Raw genomic sequence first — 24,137 nt, forward strand, 5'->3', positions numbered from 1 at the left:
TATAAACAGGTTTCCCTGGGTCCCATATTCATAATCTACAACTCCACTGTGAACCTAACTGCTGAAATTCATCTGTGTAATGCTAAAAATACTCACCCCCTCCACCCCCCAGAGCACTGCTTAGCCATGAAGCCAGAGTACTTAGTCTGATTTGAATAAAAGGTATACAGGACACAACAATGACAATTTGATTTTTATTATTAAAAATGATGTATTAAATCCTCAAAGAAAATGTCGTTATTGTGTTAGTTTAATAAAACCTCTCTTTTATTGCAATATTTCTTTATTAGGAAAGACAGCCTGTGTATGTGGCATTTTTGTAGGATGGAGGTGGATAGAATTGAGCCTCTAAAGGGAATTAATGAACTCTGCAAATACAAATGCATATACAAAAGTAACACTGGCAGACAAATGTTGTTGCTGTAGAGATATATTCTGTAATGCACTAAAAGACTATGTATCTATGTGTATATGTGCATATACTGCAGTTGGCAGTACTTTCTCCTTTGAACAGAGATGGTACTAGTTCTATCTCGCACTTATGATACTTATCATCTTTTACATTGTGCTACTATAAAACCTTCTTCCTCCCATAGGACAGTAAACTCCCTGGGAGCAGAATCTGTAATTTTATGCTTACTGGTTAGCCGGGGATACAAAGGAATATAGGGCTCTAAGAAGGAACCAAATGAATATTTTTCATTTTTCTGAGCAGTGGGAGTCCTATCCCTGCTGAACAGCCAGCGGCAGGCCCTGATGGACCACCGTATTAAAAGCCTGACTCACATGTACTCAAGATCTTTTCATTCAATCTACTGAAGACAAGATAAAGAAAACTATCCATTATCACGCACACTCCACTTTAAAACAAATATTCTATGTACCTCAAATCTGCAATGAATAAATGAAACATTTCCCTCACAGACAGCTTTCTTTCTAGTGTATATAATAAAGCTTCACTTGTGCCACCTGACACATCAGAATACAGTAAGTGTGCAACACCAAGTGAATGAGTGCAACAGAACATTCTTGAAACCAAATAGTCTGCGCTCTCTTAGCTGCAATCCCCTTGCCCAACCTACACTTAAGCATGTACAATGGAGGAACTTAGCCAAAAACAGATTCCCGGCAACTTCACTATTTTTTACTACTCAATCTATGCAATAGATGCAATTAGATAAATAGTCCCATCTTATTTTCCTCCTTATCCCTTCCCTCCCTGTCTTTAGAAAGTCACAGGTACTGGAATGGGGGGCTATGCACAATCTAAATCAAAATTCTCTAAACACATTAGCACCAAAAAGCAAAAGCAAATAGAGAACTGAACAGGTTCCCTTTGGAAACATTTTGCCAGTGGTGTTCTCAGCTCTGGGCACATACATGGTTTCTACTAACACCTCAAGTACCTGGCACCATGACTATTGCATTCACATAGTTCTGGGCCCTGCTTATTCCTAGTTTCCATGAGTCTTCTGTGAAACAACTGTTGGCAAACTGCCCCAAAAATTTACTAGCTTTGGCTACTTTGTCAAAACATTGGCAAAAATAGCACTTTCCAAAAACAAAACAAACCAAACCAAAAACATACGTTTATTGAATATTTATATCTCAAATGTATCAAACGCATTCAGATATAAGAAGTAAAGCAGTCTGTTAATATACAAGTTGACTCTGTCCTGAAACAGATATAAAATGTTATTTTTTCCTGCTGAAATGTTTCTGTATTAACTTCAATCACCTCCAGGGTCAAAAGCACCTGTTCTCACAGGGTACATGTGACACATCACAGTACTTATCATACCACAGGGGGATTACTAGTCTGAAAGTCTGTTTACTCCATGAGCCTCCTTGAAGAAGGAATCGTGTCTTGCATCCTCTGCTCTATGACAGCAGAAATGATTGAGAATAATAAAGGGGTTATAACCATGAGTTCTGAAGTGAGAATTGCTGGGTTCAAAATTGGGTTCCAAGTGGACAAGGATTAATTAATCTCCCTATGGCACAATTTCCCCACATGTAAAATTGAGATGATGATTGTACTTCCCTCATGCCTAGCGTAGTCTCTGAATGAATAACAAAGATTTGTTAAATGAATGGATAAATAAATACAAAGCTAATATCAAAGTACAATTCTTATTTTAAATTTGCAATTTCAAATATTCAAGGCCCTCCATTTATATTTTGCTAAATGTCTTCCCATATAAAAGGCAGAAAATACAAAGAATAAATTTTAAGAAGTCGGATAATTAAAATTATTTGGGATAGAGGAGAATGTAAAGAAAAATATAATAAACTATATAAAGTAAAATGACCACATGGATATTCAGGATAGGACTAAGCTAAGATATTCATTTTATACTTCAGAAAAATAAAACAACTTTTCTTCCCTAAGTAACTCTATAGTCATTTAAAACAAGCCTTAATGTGCATCATTGTTTAAACATGGGTCATAATTATTAGTAGAAGATAAAATTAATTTAGCACATCATGACTAACTTTTTTATAATGAAATACAATTAAATAGATTAGAAATTACCAGAGCGCATCATACGTGGTACAAGCATTGTTTCGTGAAGGTTTTTTTTTCTTCTTTCGTGAAGGCTTTGCTTTAGAAATATACAAATAGATAAAGATATAGGTGGAAATGAGATAGAGCTCAAGATAGACACACACATATGTGCACATGCGTGAACAGACATACATACACACGTGCACATGTGTGAATGTGTGTGTACCAGCTCAGGATGTAAAAAGTATTTGTTTTTGGTGTCGAGTGTTGCGGTCAGAGAAGTTTGAAAGTAAATGCTGTAGTTTACAGTGATAATTTTAGGCACAAAACTAGTAGATAGAATTTAAACAACCTTGTAACTTCCAATTGACTTCAAATTGATTCAGTTATATTTTTCTCACAGTATTTCTGGCCTTTAAACTTAATTCACTTTATTTGAACAAACATGCACTTAACTCCAGGCCAAATGGTCATCATTTCAATCAGTGGCCATGAAAGGATCACTCCTTGTGTCTTTTTTTTATTACTTTAAATAAGCAATGGTGAAAAGTATACAAATAATGGGATCTAAAGCTAGTGTTTCATTGTATTTCTTCTGTCAAAATTCTATTTTAATTATAAACATCACCCCAGATTTGGGGAGACTAGTCAAATAATACAGCAATAGGCCTTCACACTGAAAGTGCAGGTCTCTACTGAGACACACTAGAGGAGAAAGAAAGCCCTTATGGAGGCTGGAGGCCCCTTATCTGTGTGAAATGAGTCGATCACTCCTTGTTAGAGAATAGTGAAAAAGGCATATAAAATCATCACCAAAAGGCAGTCTTTTTCAGCATAAATGGAGAAATGTGAATTTTCTAAAATTAGTTCAGTAGCTAATTTTTAAGGACTCTGCACACTGGTCAGGGATGAAAGCAACAGCTAGAACAGTGTGCTACCATGTTTGTTTCCTCTGATTCTTTGGTATGAGTTTTGTGAAGAAGGGGGAAAAAAAGTCTCCATATTTTCTTTTACATAAAATTTTCTATTTCAAGTGGATTTAGAAATGGGGAGAGGGTTGTCTATGTTTGACAGCTACTGAGTCAACCTTCTCTTTACCCAGAGCACAAAAAAAGCCAGCATCTCCCCCATGCTTTTTGGCTGAAATTGCCTAAAAGGTACTAATTAACAATAGTCTTTATATGTACAGAAGGAATTAAAGTGAGACCACTATCTTGAGGGCAATCCTTAAGCCATCTAATAACTTTGAGACACTGCTATCCTGGGAGATATTAATATTATTACAATCTTTAAATCTATGAATTCAAGCCAGTGCTTCTGAAATGAAAGATTGCCCATTTTATGAAGCAAGCAGGGCCATCTTTTCCTACTTTATTAATTTAATGCTGAAATCAAAAGAGGGTATATTATTTGCTTCAAAACCCAATAACATGCTCATGCCTGATCTGCAGCATTTCATATTTACAGCCCATCTTTCAGTGGGTGGACTTCCTTTTTCTCACAGGTTTCCTTGTCATTTTATAACCAGCTCACTGGACCATGGAGTCAAGACCCCCGGATTTACATTGTGTTCTATTCCTGTGTGACTTGCTGAGCGCCTGTATCAGTACTGAATACTGAGAAATAACGATGACTGAGACCAAAGATCGGCTGAGAAAGAATTTTGAATATCTTGGGGGTCAAGTCTTCTACAAGTAGAAATTGTATGTGTAATTAAATCATGCCTATCTTTGGCTAACAATACGTATAAATCAAACACGGGATTTAAAAGAGAAGTTTCTGCCCCTAAAAACTGACTGGTAATGCACTGAAGCTCAGACTCCCAAATATTTTGGTTAAGATTTTCATTTTGTTGCTACACATCTCTTCCTGACTGTACTACTTCAAAACACAATATTTAGCAAGTCCTTAGACGTTTTTAACCTTAATAATATGGGTGTGCATGGGCCGGCCCCATGGCTTAGCGGTTAAGTGCACGCGCTCCGCTGCTGGCAGCCCGGGTTCGGATCCCGGGTGCGCACCGACACACCGCTTCTCCGGCCATGCTGAGGCCACGTCCCACATACAGCAACTAGAAGGATGTGTAACTATGACATACAACTATCTACTGGGCCTTTGGGGGAAAAAAAGGAGGAGGATTAGCAATAGATGTTAGCTCAGAGCCAATCTTCCTCAGCAAAAAGAGGAGGATTAGCATGGATGTTAGCTCAGGGCTGATCTTCCTCACAAAAAATAAATAAATAAATAATATGGGTATGCAGATACGATAAACACTGCGCCAATAAACCACAAAAGCAAAATCCACATCACTTCACACAAAGACATTTACATTTCTAGCTGTTGACCTTACTGCCAACTTTCCTGATACATCATTCAATCTAATTTTCCAATCTGTTGAAAACAGTCTCCAGTTGCTGAGTGACTCCATAACTTATATTCATGACCCTGGCCTTAAGTTTTTTCAAATGATTTGGCTTTGATGAGTAAATGGCAGATTTTTTGCAAAGTCTCAGAAAAAATAAAAAGTAATCAAATAAGGACAGTCAACCAAGTGAATTCTCAAAGGATTTTTAGAATCCTCTTCTCCGTCAGATAAGACCAGGATGAACAGCTTTCTCAAGGAAGGCTTTTGACAAAAGGTTGCGAATTGGTTAATTCTGTGACTTTTTTGTCAAACTGAAGAAGGAGAAAGATACCAAATTAGAGACCTACTGTTAACAGAAGAATAGCACGTTTTGCAAAACACATCTGTGCTTCTACAGAAAACATGTTTCTAAGAATTGGCTCAGGAGAGCTACCTGAGACATAAAACGAACCTGAACTTTCTGAGTTGACGGCATAATCTGCTAGAGGAAAAAAAAATAACTACACTATGTAAATAATGAACGTGGCACAAGTCTTGCCACGTTCATTTGCAAATGATACAAACCTCTTAATGCTGATCCCTTGTGTAAGGATGTTTCCTGAACCCCACCATCAATGTAAGGGGATAGTGGTGCAGAGAGGGAATGAGGATCACACCTAATTTCCCTTTTCTGGCATTCTAACGCGCCCATTCATACCAGGAAGGGCATCCGTTCCAATGGATTTAGCCTAGTTTGGATCAAAGCTTCCTCTACTTCATTTAACAGATTTGCTCAGACGGCAGGTCTCAGAGGAGAAACGATGTTAGTAAATGGGGGATTTCTGAACATATGAATATGTAGGTCATTGGATTTTTAAATAAATTAGAGAATAGTTTATCTATTAAGGAAGATTCACTGTACATATTTCATGAAACCATGCTTATTATAGGTCAGTGGACATCCCACATCCATCTCTTGGTAATATTAAGTCTTTTAAAATACTGTAATAAACTTTTTCACACTATCATAAGCCTCTGATTAATTTTTTAAGTCCATAAACTGACAAGGAGCAAAAGAATGCTTAAGGTTAGGATTCATAATCAAACTGTCCAAATGCAAAGAGGTAAACAGTAAATAGCCAAGCAACTTATTTTATGTCCATAAGCCAAGTAAGTGAAAGTATGACAATACTAAATAAATTCAGGATACAAAGAAAAATGGATATACAAAAGAAAAAAAAATGAAACCTAACAGAGCACTGGTTCTATTACTTCTCAAAATTATTCCTACGGACACCATCTGCATCCCTGACAGAGCACTGGAGATGGGGCAGGGCCAGGGAGCAAAGCTACTCTGAAACTCACACAAATCACATGATTCAGACACAGTAAGGGTGGTTTCCATTTAAGTCAAGTTTGGTAGATCTCATAGGGCCTCAGATCAATGTTTATTTCTGTCTCATTCTCTCTCTCTCTCTCTCTCTCTCCTCTCTCCTTCTCTCTCCCCACATTCAATATCCACAAGTAAATCTGGCCAATATCAATATCAGTCCATTGACTTCAGGGGGCTCATTTTAAAATAAGAATAGTGGTAATATTTTCAAAAGACAGTAATACAGTAAAAATTCTATATAATTCTACATGATTCCTCTAACATCTTGCTTATGATTTATTAACAGTAATATTTTTACAGGAAGAAGTAGAGTAAAAACTTCCACACTATTTCCATAACAGCATCTTGATTTACATTTGTGAACGGAGTAGGCAGACAATTGAAGAGATGTTTTATTCAAATTACTACCCTATGGTATAAGCGAATGCCAATTAGGCTAGCAACGGCATTGATTTATAATCTGGGATAAAAAGCACATCCTGAGACAAAGATTTTTTAAGGAAGTGCTTCTGAGGAAAACTGGTGAAGGAGTGAGAGGAGCAGGACAGGAAAGGGAAGAAACCCAAGCCAAGCCCCAGTCTCACCTCATCCTGCAGAGAGAGCTCTGGAGTGGAAGTCACACTTCAGAGTTGCCCCTACTACGGGAGGCAAGGGAGCTGGGCTTTCATCCTCCTGCACCTGACAGACATTGGTTAAGCATTTCTAGCTCTCTGCCAGTGTGAGCAAAGCAAAATCCAGCAGCCTGAGGAGAGTCCTTTGAATGAAGAGCCAAACAGCAGATCCCAGATTTTACAAGTAAAAGCATAAGTTGGGGAGGGAGCGGGTGGAGCATCGAAAACAGAGCAGGCATGTTATTTGCCTCAGCTTCCTCTGGGGCACCGACCATACCACATCACTCTGTGACCATGGGTAACAGAAATGCTTAGAAATGTATAATAGGATTGGCTGAATATTAATGACCAGATTGGCAAAAGACGGTCTCTAACTCCAGCAGAAGTTATAACCTTGTCATGAAGTGTGGGTAGGGTATCATTTATCAAACGAATGCATTTTATGTTTTTAAAAGACATATTGATTAAAATAAAAATGTATTAAAAGCAAGCTCTTGGAAAAATAGCTCTATTCCTTTAATTATGTTATTTTACATCACCAAATGATACAGTGGCAATGGATCAGATATTACAAGGTAATTAATAGTTTCTCTTTGCAGAACTGGCATTTTCAAATGTTATTTATTATGAATTTGAGTTTTTCATCTGGAAGTCTTAAACACAAAAACTAGGCCGATATGGCATTTTTTATTTTTTTAATAATTCTAGCTTCATTTGTGAATGTTGTGCATCTGATTTTGTTTTATACACACACACACACACACACACACACACAAATTGCTAGATTTGTTCTTGGTCCAACCATCAAGTACAAATCCAGGAACACAAACTGTAACATGACAAAATATGTCAAATTGCTTTTTACTGAATTTGCTAATAAGTGAATAATAGAGATCATGAACTATTTTTTGAAAATATTCAGTGGACTGAGAATATGCCTACACATCAGTAAAGCAACTGAGTACAAGACCAACACTGGCCTTAGGTGTCCATGTTAAATGAACAGTTCTGATTCTATTTGCTCTGAGAAAAAAAAAGTTGAGATTCTTTTCTATCCAAAGATTAACATGAATTTATGTTATCTATAAAGTTAATTTTTATTTGTTTATTATAGCTGGCAAATTACTATATAACCCATAAACGTCTGATTCCACTCAAAAAAGCCTCAACACTTGGAAAATCCATGGTTGGTTTCATGGGGCATAGTACACCATATTTTCCATTTAACAATGCTGCTGGTAAAACCCAGCTGTCCAGCCTTGCTGTTAGTGACTACAGTATATACAGCAAAAACAATCTGCCTGCTGACCTCCGGCTTAAGTTCAAACTATGTCATTCTGTCAATACCATCTACCTTGATTAGGCTGGGCTTTATACACAACAGGTTATGATCCCAGAGGGATGAAAAGCTTTCCCAAATTAGAAGCAGAATTTTAAAAGGAAATACTCATACATTCCTCTGCAGTTTCCATTTGATATCCTCGAGGCTGGCCCATGAACTCAAGCTCATGTTGATTGAAAGTGAATGTTTCTTTCTGGGTGTAGCCATCTTACAAATTTAATGGCAGGAGGAAAATAATAAAATGTGTTCCATGCTTCAATTAGACCTTTTACAACTTGGCACTTGAAAGATGGCAATGCCAAAGAAAAGTCATTAATCCATAAAAACAGACAAAAGAATTGTGCAGGAGAAGACAGACCTCCAGGAGTCTAGGGCCTTGGCAGAGCATTCCCTCACACCAACATGGTCTGTCTTTTGTCTAGCCTCATTGTGAGTCTTCTCTCATGCTTCATGCTATTTGGATAAAATACATTCTGCATTTGATTCTAAAATCCAAAGTAATACAACCATGATTTCAATCTTATTCTTAGCCAAAGGAGCTATATATATAACCAGGCAATAAAATGTTGGCTAGCCATGAAATGCCTATTCATGCACATGAATGATAGATGAAAGAACACACACACACACACACACACACAGAATGGCAAAATACAGACTAAAAGATGCATCCTTCCACTTCACATTTTCCAACAGTATGTAACAGACTTGGTCAAAAGGACCAGAGCCTTTCATAACCCCGGTCCAGATAACTGTGGACACACAAATGCTGCCTGAGTACTTTGAGTCACAAGAGAAAAGTGGTGGAGTGATGTCTGGAACACGTGCAGACCTCGGTGAACCTCCGAACTCATTTTCAAATGATGTAAACCGACTCTGTCAATAGTAGAATGTATAAATTAGCTAAGAGTCAAGGGAGCAAGAGACTTCACCCCTCTTGGTCTCCTGCCATACCTAATCTGTCAGCACCAAACCTCAAACAATCCCACTGTGTTACTTCCCTGCTGCCACTGCTGCAGTTCCAGCGTGGCTGAAGACTGCTACCAAACCACAGCGGTTGGTTCCATCACTAGTTCATGCTGTTTAACTTCAGCTGAGGCCCCAAACTACCTCACAAATCCTTCTATCGCAAATTGACTCTCTATCACATTCAAACTGTCAACCCACTTCTGGCCTCCCTTTCAACACCAAATTTTGGAAAGAGTCATTTGCAGCCCCTGCTTCCGTATCCTCAACAGTATTAATCACTCGTTAACTCCTAACTTCTGGCTCCTGCCTTCACCACTTTAACGAAATCATACTCTAGGTTTGCCAAAGATCTCTCCCAACCAATTGCCAAATTTCACAGCATGGTTTCAAGCTTCTCCCTCCAAGACTTCTTAACTTTCCACACATGGACAAGTCTCCTTCTGGAAACTCTACCCATGTCCTCCATACTCTATCTCCTTATTCTTCCATCTCCACCTGCCCCCATCTCTCCTGGCACTTCTTCTGTGTCTTTTCCTGGTGGGAGCAGTGGTGATAGTTTCTCCCCCTCCTTCCCTGACTTATCTTTATTTATTTATTTTGAGGAAGGTCAGCCCTGAGCTAACATCCGTGCTAATCCTCCTCTTTTTGCTGAGGAAGACCAACTCTGAGCTAACATCTATTGCCAATCCTCCTCCTTTTTTTTTTCCCCCAAAGCCCCAGTAGATAGTTGTATGTCATAGCAGCACATCCTTCTAGTTGCTGTATGTGGGACGCGGCCTCAGCATGGCCGGAGAAGCAGTGCGTCGGTGCACGCCCGGGATCCGAACCCGGGCCGCCAGTAGCACAGCGCACGCACTTAACCGCTAAGCCATGGGGCCAGCCCCCTGACTTATCTTTAAATCTCAGACTCTGTGAATAAATTTCTAATTTCTTTCTCTAGCCATGACAAATCTTCTTAGCACCAAACTCATATTTTCAATGACTGCTACACATCTTCACTTAAGAAATCTGCCAGCACTTCAAAGTCAAAACAGCCCAATCCAAAATAATCACTTAAGTTGACTCCAACCATCACTTTCAGTGTCCTCCTTGGTTCCCTAAGAATCACAGCTTTATTCTCAGTCACAGGCTCAAACCTTGGCATTATCCTTACTCCTTCCCTCTCTGCCCATTCAGGTGGTTGCACTTTCTGTTAATTTCACTTCCACGATGCTTCTTGACTCTGTACCCTCTACTCCACTGCCACTAGCCTACTTTAAAACCCCTACACACTTCAGCTGGACATTTACAGCAGCCTTCTAAATGATATTCCTATCCTCTTACTATCATGAGGGGGGAAAAATATTCCTAAGATCTAGTTCCGATTACTGGAGCATAGCATATTCCTACATAAAACCTTCAATGGTTTCCAGTGCCTATAAAAGTTTAAAGTTCTTAGCATGTCCCTAAGACTTTTTTGATGTTTCTCTCCCTTTAAGTTTTATTATCTAGCTTTCCTATCAACTACCAATTATCCCAGCATTTTTCTAACTCAACACTTTTCTCATGAATTCCTTTAGCCTAAAATACCCTTCTTTTCCATCTTTGCCTGTTAAATTTTATTAATCCAGCAACCTAATACTCAAGTCAGTTGTTTACATATGTGCTACTCCATGATATTTTTCATCTTTGCATCTGCACAGACCTTAGCTTCCTGCCTTGCATTTAGTAGGGTGGCTGGACTTAAACCCACTGTCCTCTGAAAAACTTACCATACTCGTTCTACTAGAAGTATTCCTTACCTCTAACTCCTCATGAACACCTACCACAACAACCGCTTACACTCTCCTACACTATTCACTTTACTTCACATTTTACTTTAGTTATCTAGGTACGTTTTTTTCACTACTAGGTTATTAGGTCCTTGAGATTAGCACTTTCACTTTTTTGTACTCACACACAGGCTAGATTAGTGTTCTCAAAGCATGGCCTCCAACCAGCAGCATCAGCATCACCTGGGACCTTGTTAGAAGTACACATTTCTGGGCCCCACCTCAGACCTACTGAATTAGAAACTCTGGAATCAGGCCCAGCAATCTGTATTTTAAGAGCCTTCCAGATGATTCTGACGCAGCTAAAGTTTAAGAACCACTGGTGGAAAAGAACGTCTTACTTATAAGCAGCCCTCAATAAAATAAGACATATATAAATAGTTTATCTTTTTATCGTATAATATTATATTCACATATAATTCCCCTACAACATTAAAGATACAGTCATGTGTCGCTTAAGGATGGGGATATATTCTAAGAAATGTGTCCTTAGGAGATTCTGTCATTGTGTGGACATCATGGAGTGTACAAACACAAACCCTGATGGTATAGCCTACTACACACCTAGGCTCTATGTACTAATCTTAAGGGACCACCATTATATATGCAGTTCGTCGTTGACCATAACGTCTTTATGTGGCCCATGACTGTATAAGTAGACTACCCATTACTACTTTATCAATATCTTAAATCTAACTTGTATATTTTCAAGGGTTTATAAAAAATAATAGAAATTATGACACATAATGATACTCTTTTTATAAAGTTCAAAAACAAGGTAAATAATAGATTGTTCGGGCATGCATAAACAGTTTTAGAACTAATTTTTAAAAAACAAGGTTATGATAACCATAAAATTAACAATCAGGGTTACATCTAGGAAAAGGCAGATGGAGAAAATGAAAGGGAGACGAGCACATGGACAGACCCAAGTCTGGTTACATTTTGGGTTTTGAGTTGGGTGGTGGGTTCACAGATGTTCATTGCATTACTGAAATTAATTAATTAATTATGGTCATGCATGGATCAATGGTGATAGTATCTCATGAACTAAGGATTATTAATTAATTAATTCCATGTGCTCTGAGATCCATAAAAATTTCTTAAGAGATAAAAAAGAATTAAGATGTAACATAATTCTGTCGCTAGTATTATTCTTAACCACCAATTATCATGTTTAATGCTAATTGTACCTGTGTGCGGTTGAATGCCACTCTTGCAAAGACAGCTTGGGATACACTAGCCCTCTTCAGCTCATCTCTGACTTGCTGGTAGATATCTGGAGAGACTTCCACAGAAGAGTTGGTTGGCTCCGGCTTAACTGCTCTGGGAATGGGCGGATGGTTCAGGAACTGCTGGTTGATGGCTTGAGGATGCTGGTGAGCCAGGAGCCGGCTAACAGCAATCTGTTGGTTTATCAGATGGGCCATAGCTATTTGCTGCCTGACAAGTTGTGGACTGAGCTGGGGAGAAAGAAGACCAGGGCTCATGATGGGCTGTAACGCGGGCACTTGGTTTCGGATTGGAGTACTGTGGTGGATTTGGCTATGAGGAGACTGTTCGTTGGTTTTCCCCAGGGATGCCAGCTGGTTCATATTTGGTAAATGCATTGGACGCTGGCCCAGAACACAATAGTCTGAAAGGTTTTCTCGTTCCACTCTTTCCACTGTTAAGAGATAAAAATGATAATTCATTTTCATTGGTATAACTTATTGCTAATATATGTAGTACTGAATTATCATGTTTTTTGTATATTAATGACACAGACATTTTTTCACACATAGCTGGAAGCCCCAGAGTAAAATGATCCTGCAAAATGTTACAATAATAGATTCTTTCACAGGTGATACGCAAGTAAAAATACTTGCCACTTCAATTATCTTAAATTCCTAAAAGTAAGCATTTTATTGAATAGCCACGACAGAAACCACTAACTATTACAAATTCTAAATCCTCTCATATTCCCAATCTCTATCATCTGTCTCATCACTCTCTGTTATAAAAACACCAGCTGTGCTCATCTTCTGTAGTTTGTGGTTAATGGTGTAGTTCATGGTTATCAGGAAATGACAAGGACAACATCTCCTGCCAAATTAACTGCTACCTCCTAATAAAAATCTCACATAAATAGCATTATACAACTATGGAAACATTCATAGAAAATGTCTACCACACAGTACATCCCTTTTATCTACTCTCTTGCTATCTTTTTTATAATAACATATCTTTAAGAAATAGATATTTTAATGATTGTGATATGCACTAGGATAAGAAAAAAAGCTCATAAAATTAATAACATTCGCCTTGACTTGCCATCAAATAAGATGCTCCCCCTCTCCAGGTTATCTTTATTACATTCCATTGCACTCTAGTAAAGATTTAAGGAATAACCTTGAAAGGGAGAAGAAAAAAGAGTATTATATATGTTCAAACATGAAGCAGATTTTTTCTTCCTCCAAGAATATTTCTCAGGAAAGAAGGAGTTACCTCATAGTCAAATCTTTACCTAAATCTGTGTATAACTCTATTGTATAAAACAAAGGTTTGTTTGAGGAAAACACATTAGGCTGAAACAACTTCCACCATTACTAGTTTTAAACACTTATAGATGTAATCTAAAAAAATCTGTTTTTTTGTTTTTTGGTTTTTTTTTGTGTGAGGAGATCAGCCCTGAGCTAACATCTGCCAATCCTCCTCTTTTTGCTGAGGAAGACTGGCCCTGGGCTAACATCCATGCCCATCTTCCTCCACTTTATATGGGACACCGCTACAGCATGGCTTGACAAGTAGTGCGTGGGTGCGCGCCCGGGATCCGAACCAGCGAAGCCCAGGCCGCGGCAGCGGAGCACGCACACTTAACTGCTTGTGCCACTGGGCTGGCCCCTAAAAAATCTGTTTTTCAAAACAAAAATTCCAGATTTAGTAATTATGTCTTACAGTTGCAAATGTTGGCTATGATTATACAAAAGCCTATTAAGATAACTTTAAACAGCACTACTTTGTGTTACATGCTGCAGATCAAAAGTATTCATCTATAGCACAAATTTTAAAATAACTGCCCTCCTATTTTGCAAATAGCACTTGTAGTTTGGCATACGGTTTACAGTGACAAAATCACATTTGAATCAAAAAAGTACTCAGTCTCGTTGCGTATTTTTGCTTTTGTTGTCCTTGCCTGAGGAAACATATCCAAAAAAATACTGCTAAGACTGATGTCAAAGAGTTTACTACCTATGTTTTCTTCTAGGAGTTTTATAGTTTCAGGTCTTATATTTAAGTCTTTGATCCATTTTGAGCTAATTTTTGCATATGGTCTAAGAAAGTGGTCCAGTTGCATTCTTTTGCATGTAGTTGTCCAGTTTTCCCAATGCCATTTATTGAAGAAACTGTTCTTTCTTCATTGCATATTTTTGCCTCCTTTGTCATAGATTAATTGACCATATATGTGTGGGTTTATTTCTGGGCTCCCTATTCTGTCCCACTGATCTATGCGTCTGTTTTTGTGCCAGTACCATACTGTTTTAACTACTATAGCTTTGTGGTATAGTTTGAAATCAGGCTTTTGCACAGCAAAAAAAAAAAAAAAAACCCATCCACTAAACAAAAAGGCAACCTACTAAAAGGGAGAATATATTTGCACATAATATATCTGATGAGGGGTTAATATCCAAAATACCTAAAGAACTCATATAACTCAATATCAAAAAAACCAAACAACCCAATTTAAAAATGGGCAGAGGATCTGAACAGACATTTTTCCAAAGAAGACAAAGAGATGGCCAAGAGACACATGAAAAGATGCTCAACATCACTAATCATCGGAGAAATGCAAATCAAAACCACAATGAGGTACCACCTCACATCTGTCAGAATGGCTATTATCAAAAAGACAACAAATGACAAGTGTTGGCGTTTGTGAGGATGTGGAGAAAAGGGAACTCTCATGCACTGTTGGTGGGAATGTAAATTGGTGCAATCACTATAGAAGTCAGTAGGGAGGTTCCTCAAAAAATTAAAAATAGAACCACCACATAATCCACCAATTCCACTTCTGGGTATTTATTTGAAGAAAACTAAAATAGTAATTATAAAAGATATTTGCATCCCTATGTTTACTGCAGCATTATTTACAATAGCCAAGATATGAAGCCAACCTAAGTGTCCACTGGTAGATGAATGGATAAAGAAGATGTGGTATATATACACAATGGAATATTATTCAGCCATAAAAAAGAATGAAATCCTGCCACCTGCAACAACATGGATGAATCTAGAGGGCATTATGCTAAGTGAAATAAGCAAAGACAGAGAAAGAAGATTATCATATGATTTCACTTATATGTAGAATCTAAAAAATCAAAACAAACAATCAAAACAAAACAGAAACAGACTCATTGATACAGAGAACAAATTGGTAGTTGCCAGAGTGGAGGTGCTGGGGGGAAGGGCAAAATAGGGGAAGGAGATTAAGAGGCACAAACTTCCAGTGATAAAATAAATAAGTCACAGGGATGTAATGTAGAGTATAGGGAATATAGTCAACAATACTGTAATAACTTTGTATGGTGACAGATGGTTACTAGTCTTATCAGGGTGATCACTTTGTAATGTATAGACACGTCGAATCACTATGTCGTATACCCGAAACTAATGCAATATTGTACGGCACCTACACTTCAATTAAAAAAAAAAACTACTGAATCTCAAAAAAATTTAGGCAGAAATGATATGTGCTGGAAAATTGGGCAAGATGACTCAAAACAGAGGATTTAGCAATCACCAAGATACCAGTGCCAAATCGCATATGAAGAATTTAAATAAAATCAATCAGTGAACTGTAAGGGTGGGGAAAAGTAATATTTCTAAACTAATATTTTATGTAATTTTAAAATACATATGTGGAAGTAAATACATACATTAAAATGTAAGTAGATACTTGACCATTTTATCCACATGTCTAAAGGTCTTACATATTCAAAACTTCTCACTGGGAAGATAGGTAAACACCTACATCTTGGGATCACCTTACGTTCAGACATATACAGTATTTTTTCCTGCTTTTTTAAAAAAACTGAACGATTGCTTAACTTTCCTATGAACCCCCAAATAAGTCAAAAGTTTACCTCAAACTTCTTTAAGGATTCAATTTCTAACTTAATCCTTTCAATGTAATTAATTTAGTGTGTATTCACCTTTCCTCCATAAGGTCCAAGGTGAACAAATTATTTTAATTTTATGCTCTAAACGCAAACATTTTTTAGTCATTGTATTAATTAAACTTTAAGGTACACAATCTTAAAACAAAACCAAGCAAATGGTTAAGAGCCTTCAAATAAGGTAATCTAACACAGTTTCCATGGAACAGAAATCACTATTATCATTTCCTTACTGCCAGAAGAAGTAAAGGGACCATGGACTGCTTCCAAAGTCGTCATACTTTACAGGCAGAAATATTTGCTTTCAGGTGGACACTTGGTTCATTTTTGTTTCTTTATTTGCTTTTTAATTCAGCCAAAATTCAAATATTAAATTGTTTTCAGGCACTTAACAAGCAAAAGTTTTATCTACTTTTTCCTGCTTAAAAAAACAGAATCATCCTCTTATAGCATACATTCTTTGACCAAAAGCTAATTTTCCAAAATTTCAGTATTTTCATTTTTCAATGATTTAATTACATTTGAGTGAGTTACTTTCTTGAGATATAGCTAAACCACATCATTAATAAAAAACTCTCCATTCACCGATCTAGTCATAATCATGCACACACACAAGCACAAATGTCAGAGCTCCGTGAAACCTATAAGAATTGGTGCAACAAGAAGCAGAATAATGTCAGCCAATATTCCTTTAAGATTATACATAATAATTCTCCCTTTTCTTACGAGTTCCCAGATCCTTATAAATTCACAGAGTTAAGCACAGTGACCGTGGAGGCACTCTTAGAGATGTGTAATAACACCATGAAGCACTAACTCCTTAGTAAACCACGACGAAGGAACTGCAAATACAAATGCCAACATCCAGGCAGAGGAGCTGGCCACAGAGGCTCGGGGGGAAGAGAAAGCCTGCTCAGTCCAAACGAAGCAACTAGTTTTTGTCTTTCTCATATGGTCATTTCTTCAGATTTTTTTTCAAGAAAATGAAAAATCTGGATTATTACATGATAGCTCCTAAGTTCTAAGTGTTGGCAACTAATTCCATTATCAAAACACAACAAAACACCAAACAAAACATTTCTGAAAAGCAGATCCTGCCCATGGGCTGCCAATCTTAAAATTTTGTCTATGAGAAAAAAGACACTCCTTATGTTGTTCAAGAAACAATATTCAACGACACTTGTTAAAGATTAGGCAGACCTTATCCAGGACCTTCACAATAGATATATGAACCACTGCAACGGGGTTTTCTAGTGGGGGAGAGAGACTGGGCTCAACTCCGAATACAACCCCGGGCAAGTGGGAATTTATAGCCAAGGAGCATGTGGGGGACACTGGGTGGAAAATTACTACGAGGAAACAGCAGGAGTACGGGGGATTCTGCCTAAACTGACCTAACAAGATTCTTTGCTGAAGGCAGGCCAGGGTGCTCAGACATCACCTCAGGGTGGTGAAAAATGCAGAACCCGATCAGATATCGAGGGTGATCAGATATCGAGGGTGGGGTGTCTGGCTAAACTGACTTAGCAAGGTCTTACTAAAACTGGATGTTACCAGGAAGTGCACAGATGGGCCTAGGAGAAGGTTCAGGAGCCTGATTAAAGTTTGGTCAAGCAAAAAATCTTTGTTAACGTTGTTCAGTCCCTGATGGCTCTACCACTAAAAGTCAAGTTCTTTACTCCCAAGGAGGAAGGAAGGAAAAAAAGATCCTCACCCTGACTGTAAGAATGCTTAAACGTCAAGTGCTCAGCAACAGGCTGCCTCTCCAGTGGCCAAGGCAGCGCATGGTTTCAGTAATGGTTTGTATGGGTTTTGCCCAATTTGAAAAATTTTTTCATTTTTTTCTCCTGCCAGTCTTTTCAAAATAATATCAGAATGCATCAGAATGCATCACAATGTAACAGACTCCATGTGAAAACTGAGCTCAGGCCGGCCTTCCTTCCTTCCTTCTTTTCTTTCCTCCCTCCCTCCCTTTTTCTTTCTTCCTTTTTAAATTATTTGCAAGTACTCACAGTGGCTGAAACACAGACCTAACAGCGTGCCTGATGTTGTGGTTTGCTTTCTCACTCTGATAGAAAGTCACACCACGTTAAGTCCGTCTTAAACTAAACCAAGACCAAAAACAACACCTTGGCTCTGAGGAGCAGTCTTATTTCTGCCACATTCAGCTGTGGATCAGAAATCCAGAAAAAAGTGAAGGATGAGAGGTAGGGCTGCCTCTCATGTTGAAAGCAATGTTCACATTCACAACAGAAAATATTCTCAATAAAGCCAAAATGCTTACTTATTAAAGAGACATAAATACACACTGCTTCCAGGGCTTTACATCACAGCTGCAATTTAATTCACAGGGAATTGGACTCCACCGTTGGAAGCCCTGAAGGTCATCTGTGCAGTGAGAAGTGCCTGGGAAGGAATGATGTCCCCAACTTCAAGTACGAGTCCCCAAATGGGACGTGGCTTGAGGAACTGTCGAGGCAAATGGGGTTGAAAGTCTTCTACATCCAGTAGCTGGGAGGCTTTTTGTAGCTATTCTAACCTCTGGGGAGGGTCCCTGTCCAGGGCCTTGCAGGTGAGCAGTTCAGATCTGGAGTCTGCTCAGGTTTCTGAGAAACTCAGAGTTCCGGGAGGATCATGCCAATTCCTTTGAGCCTTCTGGGACTGAGTGAAAAGAAACTTCAGGGAGTGGGAAACCATTATCTAACCACCTTCTGAGCTTCCGGGATTCCGTTTACCGCCACAGTAGGAGAAGTCTTTGTAGCCCTGTATCAGAATTCCAAGGGCTCCTGAAGCCTGCCCAAGTTCAGAGTTGACGTTCTAACCAAGAGCACCCCATGACCATTAGCTACTCAATGCCCATGATTGCTGGCTATGGTAGGTTGTTCATAGACGGGAAGGTTACACTCCTCCTCAGGGATTTATCTGCATTACAATTAAAAGATATTTTGTTCAAAAAACTCATTTTATCTCAAGCAATTTTACAGCACATTCAGGAAGTCAAGTATTTATTTTAATAATCACAAATCCCCGATATATATTTATATATTTTAGGTGGTTGCAAGAACATTTTCAATACTCAAATAAATATATAAATCTTGTTTTATATTCCTACCTGACACCTAGTTTTTGTGTTGCAATTTCTTTATTGCAATTTTGGGTAACTATCTTTTCAGCTGTTGGGAAAGATGTACAGTACAATAGTTATAAGGAGAGACTTCTAAGCCAGACTGCCGGGGTTTAAATCTCAGCTCTGCCACTTGGTAGATGTGCGACTTTGGGTAGGTTACTTAACTTCCCTGTGCCTTAGTTTCCTCATATATTTAATGTGGGCCAATAATTATGCCCACCATGAAGGATTATTGTGCAGATTAAATGAGGTAATATATGTCAACAGTCCTTGGTACTATGCACTATTTACCATTACTATTATATTCACCTTGTCAGTGTATCTGTGTGTGTGTGTGTGTGTGTGTGTGTACAGATACAGATGGATGGACATACGCTGTTAATTTCAGGTCTGTGCTATGACAGAGATACTCAAAGTATGGTGCTTGAACCATCAATATCGATATCACCTGGAAAATTGCTATAAATACAAATTTCTCCAAATCAGAATCTCTTAGAGTTCCTATGTATGCTAAAATTCCAACGATTCTTAGGTACACTAAAGTTTTAGAATCAAGTCTATATCATCTTTGTTTTTATTTATTGTCTTTTGAGATTATACCTACTTACAGCTGCCAGGCGATTTTTTATATATGCTAAAGTTTGATAATCACTGTTCTACATTGTCTCTGCTTTTATGTTGTTGTCTTTTGAGAACACACCAGACACTTTTAACTGTTATATTCCATTTTTTTCCTCTAATCCCTAACAACATTAAGGATTCAATCTTACTGAATATTCACTATATTATAAATGTTATCTAAGCATTTTTTTAAATTTTCTCTATGATACATTTTTAGTTTTTGTTGATGATCATGTTATATTGACAAAGCATTGATTGGACCTGGTATTAGGAAGCTGTATAGTCATGCGCCACATAACGACGTTTCAGTCAATGATGGACCGTATATATGACGGTGGTCCCATAAGATTAGTACCATAGAGCCTAGGTATGTAACAGGCCATACCACCTAGGTTTGTGTAAGTATATTCTATGACGTTCGCACAACAACGAAATCGCCTAACGACGCATTTCTCAGAATTTGTGCCTTTCGTTAAGTGATGCATGACTGTATTCAAATCCACAGTCTACCTTTTATTAGCTGTGGGCCTCCTTGAGTAAGGTGGAGATTCTCTGGACCTCAGTCTTGCCATAGGGAAAATATTACTATCTCAGAATTGTAACAGTAAAATTTAGACGATCAGTGTCTATGTGAAGATCTTTGTGAAAGTGTTCCTGCAAATTTCAGAAAATATCGGTATAATTATGATTAACAGATTAGGCTCCCATTTCAAAATTTCCTGATTAGGACATTCGGATCAACGTCTGCTGTTTCCCAAAGGTCATCTAAAGAATTGCAATCTTTTCTTTTGGTTCAATTAACTATGCCACGTTATATCATATCACTTTTTAAAATAAATCCTTACAGTTTAAAAGAATTCATTATCAATATAGAATTGCATGCCTCATGGTATATGCAGGAATATGCTGCTACTCAGTTTTTCCAAATGAGGCTTAACAGACCTTCAAATTAGGAGGAGGAAGAATAGATGGGAAAGAAAATGACATAATCTCACAACTCTTGAAATTAAATTTACAAGAATGCTACACAAATTCAGTTTTAAGTTTCAAAAATTATTATGAATAAAAAATGAAAAAAAGAGCTTAATGAATAAAATATGCTTTAAATGTATACATGTTACATTTACATCAACCAAAGGAAAGAAAGAAAGTGTCCTATTGTATTTCAAAAAAAGAAATGCTTAATAGCTTGTTTCCCTTTCCCAGGGAATGAGTAGGCATCAAATATGTCCTAACTTAAAACAATAAAACAAAACAAAAACCAGTAATTTTTCCTCTTCAGTTTAGTGCTTCTCTCAGTTAGATTTCATTATTTTTATTATGTCTATTTGCTATCGATGCTATGTAAAGTAAACTCAGTCAAATTTCAATGCTCAAAATATACTCCAGTGACTAAGTGTCCCAAAGTATACTTTCTGAGGCGGGTTTACGAGCAAAAGGAGAAGCGACTGATTGGCACAAATGCCTGGCAATCAGAGCAAGATGGCATAGGATAGGTGGAAAGAAGAGCAAATGGGATTTCTAAGGCCTGAGTTCTGACTAGCCAGGTGATCCTGGGATTACCTGTAAAATGAGGAGGATTATCTGTAAACCAGTTTTAAAGCAACCTTCCAGGTTATTTACCTAACAGCATCTTAAAGAGTACTGCTGCAAGGATTTTCAAAACAATTCCCTGTCTCAGAAGACTTGCTTCTGCTTTTTGACTCTTTGGCAAGAATTTAAGACTTTCCTAAGACGTCTCTCATTGTGAAACTCCCCATTGCAACAAGAATAATAGCAGTTTATATGCACAGTGGCAACAACAGTTGTAGTATTGCTCTTGTGAGTTTATCTATCAATACTGCTTAAAAGACTGACAATTTTTCCAGAACTATGAATCTAGCATTTCAGTGCAAACCTTAACACAGTTGATTTTGTGAAATAACCCCTGGGGTTTGTCCATAGTTATAATGAGTGGAAAGCAATGAACTGGGTAAAAGGCTTTGCCATGAGAAATTTCTGGAATTTTTGGCCTATGGATTTTTCCTTAAACCATTAAGATGCTTATGCAAATGTAAACGGATTAGCATGAATGAGTGCTAACGGATTCCTTAATAAGATAACACTCTAGTATTCCCCAGAACCTCTCCTGGAAATCCTGGATAGGAAAATAGGAGCCAAATCAAAAGAAAAAAAAAAAGATGGCAGAACTTCTCTGTGAGTCCTTCAGCCTCAGAAAGTACCCTGGAAGTTGTTCTACAAAGGTAAGACGTAGGCTTGCCTTTGGCACTCTCAGAAGAAAAACTGTCAATCAAATCAACAACTTCTAACAGAGCACAGAGAGAAGATATTCTCGGGCATCCCGTTGCCATGGCTTTCCAAACCTCCCCGGAAACTTCCTTGCTTCCCCACCCATAGCCCCAAAACCTTGAAGCCCAATTTTAAATACAATGACCCTGTTTAATACCAGAGAAGGCAAATAACTGGTTCAAGGTCATATCGCTGTCTAAATGTAGATAAATATTTAGGAATATTCAAAATGATTAGGGGGCCGGCCCGGTGGCTTAGCGGTTAAGTGCGCGCGCTCCGCTGCTGGCGGCCCGGGTTCGGATCCTGGGCGCGCACCGACGCACCGCTTCTCCGGCCATGCTGAGGCCGTGTCCCACATGCAGCAACTGGAAGGATGTGCAGCTATGACATACAACTATCTACTGGGGCTTTGGTGGGGAAAAAAATAAATAAATAAAATCTTTAAAAAAAAAAAAAATGATTAGGGCTGCTGGCCCTAGCCTCACACTCTTAATAAACAAACCACATGGCCAGTGAAAACTAGTTTTTTTTCCTCTTTCACGACATACCTCAAAGTCAAGTTCTCAGGGCCTGAATGTTTCACAAGTACTTTCTTTTTTGAAGAAGAAGAAGAAGATCAGCCCTGAGCTAACATCTATTGCCAATCCTCCTCCTTTTTTTCCCTTTTTCTCCCTACTTAGTAGCTGAGGCACTGAGTTACACCCTTTACTCTTCACTGCCATTTAATTCTCACAACAGTTGTATGGAGATATTATCACGTTCACTTCATTGAAGAAGCTGAAGCTCAGAAAAAACAATGTCACAAACCCTAGTAAAGGAAGAATCAGAATTCAAACCTATGTCTCCAGGACCCTACAGCCTTTGTTCCACTGCTTACGCTGAACTGCCCGATGGGGCGGGTAGTTATTACTAATTTTAGGGTTTGAGTCAGGACTAACCAACTTTCCTACAGAGAAGTCCTGCGTTCTATTTGTGGGCGTGTGCCCACATACATGTGACATGTCCACGCAGAGGTGACACAATGGATAGGTGAGTGATCAGAATGGTGAGGGCTCAACCTGATGGCCCCACTATATGCCTTGTAAACCTTCCTGATGCCACAGACTGAAAACACTGGTCAGCTCTAAAAACGATGAAATCGCTGATTCCTCAACAATTGAATTAGCTAATCACAAAAATAGGATTTTTTACATTTGTTTGTTTATTGTTTTAATCCATATGATAAATATTTATTAATCAATTATTATGTGCCAGGAATGATGCCAGGCCCTAGAGATACAGTACTGAATAATATTAGCTTCAAAACACTCCACCTACAGATTTGCCTCAGACAATGTAACTGGTACACATAGATGGGCCTGAACATCTGCCTATGATTTAAAATGCATTTCTATTTGATGATAAAACATAGATCCTTTTAATCTCTATTTTGCCATTTATTAGCAATTCATTCTAGTTATCTGTAATACAAATTCACACTCATTATATTTATTTTCATGAATCCCCTCATTCTTTTACTTCTCTTGCAGCCAAAAAACCTTTGTCTCAAAATGAGTGTCATCAGCATGTATTCCTACCTGACTGATGAAAGACATGAATCACACAACTGAGAGCTTTGGCAAGTACTTTTTATAAACTCTGTCAATATGAAGAGTTTCTTTGAAACAGGCAACCAACAAGAAATAAAGTGGGGTATGCACACTCACATAACATGGTAATAACCTGAGAATCTCAGGCAATCACAATAAATTCATATATGGTTGAACTATATGAAATCGGTGATATGCAACAATTTTGACCTACAAAAAAGGCAATTTCATATGATTCAACCTGATATTTATTTTGACTCCTCTCTCTGAACTGGGCTACACAATAACACTATACATTAACATTAAACAACCTTACTGTCCCCCCAAAAGCTTACACTAAGTTAAATTCCTTTAAAAATGTAAACATAACATGAAT

The 24,137-nt window shown here is 38.0% G+C and overlaps 1 protein-coding gene across 1 annotated transcript in view; it reads right to left on the reverse strand.

The window, feature by feature from the left end:
- SATB2 (SATB homeobox 2) overlaps nucleotides 1-24,137 on the reverse strand; it is a 189,229-nt gene that overhangs the window by 67,580 nt on the left and 97,512 nt on the right. The window contains exon 7 of the mRNA XM_087435552.1: nucleotides 12,173-12,645. Within this exon, the coding sequence (XP_087291678.1) occupies nucleotides 12,173-12,645 (473 nt within the window). The remainder of the gene's footprint in view (nucleotides 1-12,172; nucleotides 12,646-24,137) is intronic.

Source organism: Ceratotherium simum, chromosome 9 (assembly GCF_057802395.1).
Source record: "Ceratotherium simum simum isolate JZ-2026a chromosome 9, ASM5780239v1, whole genome shotgun sequence".
NCBI classification, from domain to species: Eukaryota; Metazoa; Chordata; class Mammalia; order Perissodactyla; family Rhinocerotidae; genus Ceratotherium; species Ceratotherium simum.